Source organism: Microchirus variegatus (assembly GCF_963457635.1).
Source record: "Microchirus variegatus genome assembly, chromosome: 20".
In the NCBI taxonomy this organism is placed as follows: domain Eukaryota; kingdom Metazoa; phylum Chordata; class Actinopteri; order Pleuronectiformes; family Soleidae; genus Microchirus; species Microchirus variegatus.
In genome coordinates this window covers 20,029,436-20,040,110 of record NC_139821.1, presented here as the reverse complement: position 1 = coordinate 20,040,110, position 10,675 = coordinate 20,029,436, and the positions used below count along the sequence as shown (strand labels likewise).

The 10,675-nt window shown below is 40.3% G+C and overlaps 1 protein-coding gene across 1 annotated transcript; it reads right to left on the bottom strand.

The window, feature by feature from the left end:
- Positions 1-6,216: 6,216 nt before the first annotated feature.
- LOC310941854 (extracellular calcium-sensing receptor-like) lies at positions 6,217-10,518 on the bottom strand (the record flags this gene model as incomplete). The annotated part of the gene is made up of 10 exons (XM_083907102.1): positions 6,217-7,127; positions 7,213-7,336; positions 7,427-7,654; positions 7,888-8,163; positions 8,236-8,442; positions 8,754-9,023; positions 9,129-9,215; positions 9,367-9,661; positions 9,903-10,039; positions 10,291-10,518. The coding sequence occupies 10 exons, from the start codon at positions 10,516-10,518 to the stop codon at positions 6,217-6,219; spliced, it is 2,763 nt and encodes a 920-aa protein (XP_083763228.1).
- Between the last annotated feature and the right edge of the window lie 157 nt (positions 10,519-10,675).

Below are 10,675 nucleotides of genomic sequence, written 5' to 3'. Positions count from 1 at the left end.
CAGTAAGTGTGAATATTTACTGTATGTTTTACAGTAATTTTCTTCATCGCCAGGTTTATAAGTTACACCCATACTATCGGTAAATGTGTGTGTGTGTGTGTGTGTGTGTGTGTGTGTGTGTAAAGCTAATCCAATCACAATATAATATATTTAATTGTTATATGACAGAGTTTCAATATACATCAATTTAACGTTTATTAATTGCATGAACACAATTTCTGGTTCAACACATGTTGATGTTTTACCTCAGATGTGTAATGGAACATTGCCAAATAATGAGCTGTTCTCGATATGCACCAGGAGACTCACTGCCAATTAATGAGCTGTTCTTAACATCCACAAACAAATTGACTGCCAAAAAGATGTAAATAAAGATTAAAAATCCATAAATCCACATTTCCACGATGGGACAGGCACAGTGGCCGAGAAGTGCAAATCACAACATTAAGAGAAATCACAATACAATTTAGACAAATCACAACAACATTCAGAGAAATCATGACAGTATCTTCTACTGGAAGAGACGGGACGAACGAGCCGGTACTTCCCATCACTCATGATCACATTAGTAAGAACAATAACAACGTGTTGAAAGTAGTTTTATAACTCCAGATTCTTTTATGCAACCTGTTTATCTTCAACTCTTATTTGTGTGTTCATCACATTTATCAGTGACTTTACAGGTGCATCTCAATTAATTAGAATATCGTGGAAAAGTTCATTTATTTGGGTAATTCAACTCAAATAGTGAAACCCTGAGTTATATAAATTCAAGACTGAAGTAGTTTAAGTCTTTGGTTCTTTTAATTGTGATGATTTTGGCTCACATTTAACAAGAAAGCAACATTCAGTATTTTAATATAAAAATTTGAATATACCATAGGACCAATTAAAAACAACAACAACCGTTGGCCTTCTGGAAACCATGTACATTTATATCTACTCAATACTTGGTTGGGGCTCCTTTTGCTTTAATTACTGCCTCAATTTGGCGGGACATGGAGGTGATCAGTCTGTGGCACTGCTGATGTGGTATGGAAGCCCAGGTTTCTTTGACAGTGGCCTTCAGCTCATCTGCATTTTTTTGGTCTCTTGATTTTCATTTTCCTCTTGACAATACCCCATAGATTCTCTATGGGGTATTGTCAAGAGGAAAATGTATGACTGGTGAGTGTGCTGGAACAGTCAAGCACACCAATACCATGGTCATTTATGGTGGTGCCAAATCCTGCTGGAAAATGAAATCAGCATCTTCAAGAAGCTCGTCAGCAGAAGAAAGCATGAAGTGCTCTAAAATGTCTTGGTCAACAGGTGCAGTGACATTGGTTTTCAAAAAACACGGTGGCCCTACACCACCAGATGACATTGCACCCCAAACCATCACAGACTGTGGAACCTTACTGTAACTCTGGACTTCCAGCAACTTGGGTTATGAGCTTTTTCCTTCCACTCAACTCTCTGTTAACATGCTTGGATACAGCACTCCGTGAACAGCTAGCTTCTATGGTGATGAATTTTTATGGCTGACCCTCCTTGTGAAGGGTGTCAATGATTGTCTTCTGCACAACTGTCAGATCAGCAGTCTTCCCCATGATTGTGTAGCCTTGTGAATCAAACTCAGAGACCATTTTAAAGGCCCAGGAAACCTTTTTAGGTGTCTTGAGTTGGTTAGCTGATTGGCATGTGACACCATAAAGTTACAATCGTGAACCTTTTCACCATATTCAAATTTTTTGAGATACTGAATGATTTTGGGTTCTTGTTAAATGCCAAAATCATCACAATTAAAAGAACCAAAGACTTACTTCAGTCTGTGTGTATTGAATGTATATAATACACGTTTCACTATTTGAGTTGAATTACTGAAATAATTGAACTTTCCCACCATAGTCTAATTCATTGAGCTACACCTGCATGTCAGTCTCCTCTCCTCTCCACACAGCAGCTTGTTAATACATCGATAAATGCTAATGAGTGATGAATAAATAACTAATATCTGCTTTGTCGAAATATTTAAAAAATGTAACTGAAAACGCCCTTAATTTATTCACATTTCTCATAATTTTTTTACAAATCGGACGATTCTCTGACAGTAGCACCATTTCCGAGACGCCACGTGACCGCACTTTGGTGTGCTCGTACACAGCTGTGATGTCAATCTGGGAAATACAATTTTTCTGGCATTTGGGAATGTTTTACAACTGTGAAACTCCATGAATTAAAAAATATGGAATATAAAAATCTATAAAAGCCTATGTCACATGTGGACAGTTTTACAGGTGTCTATTTTAATATTGTGGTCAAAGGGAAAATTGCTTTTTGGCCCACGTGAGTATTTTTTCTTGCAGTACCACCATGACAAAATTGTCTTCATGGCAGAGCCACTTGTTCACAGTCAATCAGGGATGAATCCCATGAACCCTCACTTGTCAAGCATATATGAACCGAGCAGTACATAGTGTGTACCATTTCTACAATTCTGTGACACAGAAATGGAAGGTGGAAGAGCCCCCCCTCTTCCAGGATGCGGGGAGGAAGGGGAAGGGGACAAAACAGGGGAAGATGGAGAAGAGACCAAATACATAGGCAGATTCCTAATGAAATTAGAGCTGCAGTTGTGGACAATGTTGTCAATTACAGCATCACAATGGCTGAGGCTGGTCGGAGGGTGCAACAAAATGTTGAAAGAACCACTGTGAATTCAATCATTCAAACATTTCGTAGGGAGAACAGGTATATAGTATTGGAGTTCCATGGGATTTATGGTATGTATATATTATTCAAAAAGTACATTGTGTTTTTGCATGGTGTTTTATATATAATTGTTATCTTTTATTTGTACCACCAGGTGCGGAGATGATCAACAGCCAACATGTTCGAAATGGCTTAAAGAGACTGGTTTTATGAGGGCAAATAAATAGGACAAGCTTTCGACCAAAGGTTCCTCACAAACCTAACATTGATGCTGATACATGGTAACCTGCTTCAACATGATACGCTTGGGGGGTTGTGTGTGATCAGAGTAGTGTGCATCCCATATTAGCACATGGGGATTCACTGAATTTGCTTTCCCCACCACCAGAACCATTTATACACGTTAGCGAGGTGCTGACTATACCCACTTGTATGAGGATTGAGAGTGTCTTACAAATGCCGGATTTGTTTTATGATACATCCCTGTCACAAGATTGGAGTCAGCTTTTTGATCTAAATATGTTTAGTAATAATGAGCCAAATGCCGTAGAAGTGGAGCCTCTCCAAACAGATTTCGAACGATTGGAGCACAAAATAAATTTAATATCAAAAGATCTGTAGGAAACACAGTAGCTAAAATTTCAAAACATGTGGAAATGTATTCCAAAGCTGTGGTCATTGCAGTGGGGGATCTTGGCGTTGCAGTGGAGAAAATTGCCCACGAGTTGAGTCAAAAACAGGTGTAATGCCACAGTGTTTTTCTTGAAAGAGTGCTACAACAAATGTGGCCACCTAAAAAAATACCAAGAATGGAGATCTCATCAGATCATTTAACCTCACAGATTTCAGCATCAATGATGGGGTTAGACAAATCTTTGGCACAGATGGAACTAGATGGTACCAAATACTAATCTTGATAGTATCGCTGCCGGGTCTAATATTAATAATGTTGAACAACACTCAGACAGATATGTCTTTGCACCCATGCCTGACAATTCTTCTGCTGCTATTGTTGCTGAGACTGATATTGCTCCCTGTAGTGTTGAATCTAGTCTTGGGTGTATCACCCCCCTAGTCAGCAATCAAAATGAACGAGGCTCAAAAAACAGCATTCCCCAAACAACTACACAGCTCTCTGCACTTTGAGCATACCGACAAGATTAGTCTTTCAGACATAACTAAATTTGAAAAACACATACGAAGATACGATACGATTCACCCACCTATTGAGATACAGTGCGATACAGTACGATTTAATTTTAACACAATGTGATGCAGTGTGATACTATATGATACGTTGCGATGCAGAAGAAAATTATACTCTGGAATACATAGTAGTTATTTAGTTAATGCACTTAAAGCATTTAAAGCTGGCTGTGACTTTTATTTTGAAACATGGGAAATACATCAGAGATTAGAGCGAGCTTAATTGTGCTGAGACACACTGTTTGAAGCAGAGACAATGGATTGTTCGATTGTTCACAGGGAGCAACATAATAACTCTGTGGCGAGTGGAAAAAATGTGGGATAGGCCTTGACGGGGATTGGGAAACATTCAAGTCATGTCGCCGCTTCAGGTAATTAGTTAAGTTTGTTACGCTACCGGTGTATTTAACAGCGACATATCGCATTTGATTTATCCACCACACTCATAAAAGCCGAAACTTTTCCACACACTTAACTTATAGCCAACCAGCGAGTGTATCACTTAGTGACGCTGACTATACCCACTTGTATGAGGAGTGAGAGTGTCTTACAAATGCTGGATTTGCCCAGATTTTGAACGATTGGAGCACAAAATGAATTTAATGTCGTAAGATCTGGAACAGAACTCCCAGCTTTTGAGCCAGATCAGACAAGTATTGAACTGCCTGGTGTGAGTTTTAATTTAATTTAATTTAATTTAATTTAATTTAATTTAATTTAATTTAATTTAATTTAATTTAATTTAATTTAATTTATGTAATGTCCCTTCATGTTATCTGCAAATAGACCGAAAGTTTAACATTTTAGCAAGACCAATTACATTCAAGCATTTTAGTTCACATTTTTATCCAGCTAAGAATAAGATACATAGAAGTGGACTTGACAAGAATTCCACTAAATAGGATCAGTGACCTGTTGGCAGGGGTGTGTGTCACGATGATGCCGGTGTACAAGGAGATTATATAGGGGATTCGGTAAGTGTGAGGACAGAAAATAGAAGTATAATATACTTGAATGAATAAGATTAGAAGTGGTAAAGATTCTGTTATTAAGTCATCTCTCTCTAACACACACACCCACACAGTCTGATCGTAAATGGGTCGTAAAATCTGGATCCGTTAACCCCTATTTAACCCCTAATATAAACATTGCTCATCGTATAACACACACACTCACCCACACACACACCCCTCCATCCATCTATTATCTAACGCTTTATCCTCCACTGGAGGGTCGTGGGAGGTGCTGTGCCTATCCCAGCTGACATTGGGCGATAGGCGGGGTACACCTTGGACAGTTCGCCAGTCCATCGCAGGGCCACATATAGAGACAAACAACCATTCACTCACACTCTCACACCTACGGTCAATTTAAAGTGAGCAATTCACCTAATCCCCATATTGCATGTTTTTGGACTGTGGGAGGAAGCCGGAGAACCTGGAGAAAACCCAAGCATACACAGGGAGAACATGCAAACTCCTTGCAAAAAGGCCCTTGTTCCAAGTTGTTCCAAACAGGGCTCGAACCGAGGAAAACCCGGGGTCTTCTTGCTGCAAAGCAAGAGTGCTAACCACTAGAAAACTGTAAGAGGGTTACATGTTCAAAAGGTAGACCCTCCATCATTATGTCACTGATGATGGTGTGAAACACAGGAGAGCAGATTGAGGGAAATCCAGTCTGTGGCAATCGGGTCTTCAAGTCCAGCTTCCTAACTAAATACTATTGAATTAAAGTTGGCTGGATCATTATTATGTTTAAAGGGAAAATAACTTGTAAATAATAAATAACTAAGACCTTTATTTATGTCCTCATGACATGGTTTCGGAGCACAATATCCAGCTTTTGCATATTTTCATATTTCTGGTGAAAACAAACTGCATATGGATTGGGGATTACAGTAGCCAATAGTGCTGACGGGGCATTTAAGATTACCACACCACATTATAATAATGAATAAATAAACATGGAAAACTGTTATGGACGACATCTGTCCACCACCACTGCCTATGTGTTATATGTATGTGTTACTAACTGAACACAAAGCTGAAGGATATGTTTCTGAGGAAAGATGAGGACATATTTGGACGACAGTTATATCTATCTTTACTGATACGTAATGCTGAGGAACTGGTGAGGACAGAGAGTTGGTACATCTGAATGGTCCGTCCATTGAGCAGGGCATCGAAAGAATCATACACACACATAGACTTTAATAGCAGGCTGTTTTATATAGTATAATATATATATATATATTACATCATTAGTTTTGCTGCATTCTTGTGTGTAAATTTTAGCTGAAATTGATGAATGTGGTTTCTATGATCCAATGCCTCGACCCATTATGGCTTTCTTTGTGTTTTTCTCTGGTCTGAACAGGATTATAAAACATTTTGGTCCAAACAGTGCCACCAAGAGGCCATAACTGGAGGCAAGAATGGCAAATACCTCCACTGCATCAGCATATTTCCCTGGTGAGCTGATGTAAGCAGGGACAAAGGCCACCCACACTGCACAGAAGATCAACATGCTGAAAGTGATGAGTTTGGCCTCATTGAAACTGTCTGGAAGATTCCTTGCTAGAAAAGCTAACAAGAAACTGAGGACAGCCAGTAAACCAATATAACCAAGTAAAACTGCAAAACCAACTGTGGACCCAACTGCACACTCATAAACTATCTTGTCACTGTGATACTGGGTGTTTTTATGAGGAACTGGTGAAGCAGAGATTAGCCAGACAGTGCAGATTGCTGCTTGAACAGACGTCAGAACCAGAACTGTCCCTCTCTGCTGCACAGCACCAAACCACTTCAAACTGGACTCACCTCCTGGTTTAGAGGCCTTGAAAACAGCCAGAACCACCATGGTTTTCACCAGGATACATGAGACACAAAGCACAAAGCTGATGCCAAATGCTGCATGTCTTAGTTGGCAAGTCCATAATCTTGGTCGTCCAATGAAAAGCAACGAGCAGAGGAAACAGAATTTAAGTGACAGCAACAGCTGGAAACTGAGTTCTGAATTGTTGGCACGAACTATAGGTGTGCTGTGATGATGGATGAAGATGCCAAGGACAACAACACAGATAAATGTGCCCAACAGTGAGGTGGTTGTCAAGCAGATACCCAGAGGCTCATGGTAGGAGAGGAACTCTGTTTTCTTAGGAACACAGTGGTCACGCTGGGGGCTGGACCAGAAATCTTCTGGACAACTAGTGCACTCCATGGAGTCTGAATAGGGAAAGTGATGATATACGTTATACGTATATGTTGATACAACATCTCTAAACTGTGATGTTTAAAACTTTACACTCACCAGTCATATTGCTGATCTTTCCCTCAGAACAAGGGACACAGTCAAAACAACACTCAGGTTCCCCCTTCTTTCTGGCCATGCGGGTACCTGGAGGACAGCTCTCACTGCACACTGACCGAGGAGGCTGTATGGAGAAAAAAAGAGTCAATATTCTTTAGCGTTATCTATACTGGTGTACGTATAGAGATAGTAGTCTGAAAAAGTAATAAATAACCTGTTTGGATTCAAAGTTCCAGAAGATTTTGTCTTTGTTCAGTGTGAGTTCTTCTCCTTTGAAGGCTGACCTCTTAACCTCACCCACGTTCTGAACTTTAGTTCTACCATCAGGGAGCATCACCCAGTTCATGATGTCATATACAGGTAAGGCATTACCATTCTCATCAAATGACACTTGATCACCAAATGTTGTGGTGAAGTTGACTTTTTCCAAGTAATGTATAATCTACAAAATGTCAGTTTAGGGACAAAACACATACTAAAAATTAAGTATGTTTAGTATAATCTAGTTCAGACAAACGTAATGTTTGAATTATTTGTGTAGTCATGTAGTGATTCAAGTGTAGTGATTTCTATACACTTAATTTTACTCTCAGATTTAGTCTATAATTTCTTTACGTTTCACACTCCAAATGAAATACAATGGATCAAGTGAAATTCAGTAAACTGATATCTCACCTGCCATGGCTCCAGTCTTTGTAAATGAGCACATGTGTTGTTGCTGAAAGGTCCTCTCCCTGGCTCACACTGCAGCATGTCATCAAGAGCATATGCCAGAGCGTACACAGCCTTATACACATTATACTCTGGCCTGAGGTCTGAAACATCCAATAACTCATTCTCCACATTCTCTATAACTTCCTGTCCAGTGCATAATTCTCCTCCAGCTTCCACCCAACCTGCTGGAGGTGGTGCAAATCTACACTGAAATGTGTGTTCCCAAAACTGATTCACCTGCAATGTAGTACATCAGAATTGTATTTCAATATGTTTCCTAAATAAACCAAATCAGAGGGAAGCGCTCACCAGGCTGTTTCCATCCGTGTTGTTGTGATGCAGGTCAGGACGTATTTGTAACAGGAAGTCCCTGAGCCCTGGTATTTCCCCTCGACGGATGGCGATGCCTAGTGTTCCACCCAGGTAGGGCATGAGGTTGGGAGTCTGGAGTGAAGGGCCTGTAGTCCAGGCTTCACTGGCCATCCACTGCATGCCTGTCACATTCTGTCTCACCACCTATACATGGGATTATAACAATGATGATGAAAGATGGATAAACAAATATATTGTTTTTCCTTTACAAAACATCACTGCACAAATGGGAGCAATGATCATGACTTTTAACCAGCAACACTCTGATTGTATGCTCAAGTACTACCAACTAAACAATATTAGTTCCAAGTGCCATTAATGATGTGCAATGCAAAGCAAAATGTTAAAAATGCAAAGCAACCATCACCAAATCATGCAAGTTGACTTTGTTACAAACAAATATATCGCTATAACATGTGTTACAAATGTTTTTTTTTAAGTGAAAAAGGACTAACCTCTGCCATGAGGTGCATCATGTGACTCTCATGTGCAAACACAATCACCACTCGAGCTGTAGATTTCCTCATCACATCCACTATTCTCCTGAGTTCAGCAGGATCGTCACCCCGGGGCAAAATCTCTGTGTAAGCCAGACAACCTCCACCAGTTGGACCCAGATCAGAGTGAAATGATCTGGCAGCGTGGAATCCATAATCATAATCACTGATGATCAGACCTGCCCAAGTCCAACCAAAGTGTTTTAGAATCTGAATCATAGCATTCACCTATGTGGACACAGAGCAGAGGGATTAAACCACAGGCTGAAATCATGTTTCACTTCATGGTCTTGCACTTAATTTTACTCATTTCGAATTTGTAGATTAATTTACCTGAAAATCGTCACTCGGGATCGTCCTGAAGAAAGATGGGAACTTTGGTCGGTCACTCAGGCAGGAACATGTGGCAAAATAACTCACCTGCAAAACACACAGACTGGAAATTCTAAACATATATATTAAAGTTGATCACTCATTTCCTATGTTAAGTATGATCAGAACTAAATTACAATAATATAATCATGTTTTTTAGAATCTAAAGAATGTAATTTTTTAATTTATTTAAACTTACCAGAGGCAATCTGTACAAACCTAAGACTGTGGATATTGCAATAGATCGTCTAGAAGAGGAATCACCCACAATTCCTAGGACTGCAGAAGTTCCTACACAGTTCTCCTCTAATGTAGTTTGCTCTTCTTGACCACTGACTAAGGTCAGTGCTGCATGAAATCCAATTCTTAGTTTTTCACAGTTATCATACAGACTGTATCCCAGAGTCACATTAGGTAGCAGGTTGGAGTTTCTGTTGATCTCATCAATAGCAAAGGCCATGGTCTGAGCCTGTCTGAATCCTCCAATATCAAAACTAACAACAAACACCAGTGTTTACGACAAAAATACATTTAACAGTAACTATGCAAAGCTACATGTTTCACAACTTTATGAATTCAGTCAGATAAATAGTTCAAACATAATAAAAAAATATAAAGGCAAACATAGCATAACTTAAAATGCTATATATACAAACTGTACGTATTACATTAATCATTCAGTCTAGTATAGACTTGTGTTTCATCAGCTTTGTGCTGTTTCCCTCACAGACTCACCCGTAGCAGTGAGGCTTTTGTGGTTCTGAGGTAAAAGACAGGTCAGGATCAGTTGCAATGAAGTTGACTGTAAACAGTCCACCAAGAATCACATCTCCAGTTTTGTGCATCCCATTTAAATGAAACTTTCCCTTTAACTGGCAAGAGGAGGAATAAAGAGTGGACACAGCAGAGGAAAAGCAAAAATACAACATTAGTAAGATGACGTTGGTGTCTAAAAATGTCCTCATGACTTTCCTCTGGCTCATCTCCTAATCTGAGTGCAGTCTTGTCACAATGTCACCACATTTTATTGATGGTGCCCATGTTGATTAATCTTGTAACACCTCCCATCAGTGCAGAGGAGGAAGTGAAGATGTAGGGGCAGGGCCCAAAATAAATCCCACACCAATTCCCACACCACCTGGCAGAGTTCCATGTTGGCTTGGACTGAGGGGACTGCCACTTCTCTCTCCTGGGGGTTGAAGAGTGGGGGTTGGTAGCCCAGGGAAGCCATGAAGGGTGAGACGCCGGTTGAAGCAGAGGTGAGGGAATTATGAGCGTACTCTATCCAAGGGAGAAACGAACTCCAGTCCTCCGGGTGGCGAGCGGCGACGCATCGGAGAGCCACCTCCATGCTCTGGTTGGCTCTCTCGGTTTGGCTGTTGGATTGGGGGTGATAGCCGGATTATAGACTGGCGGAGGCTACCAGGGCGGTGCAAAAAGCTTTCCAGACTTGGGATGAGGATTGTGGTCCCCGGTCCGACACAATGTCCACTGGAAAGCCGTGGATA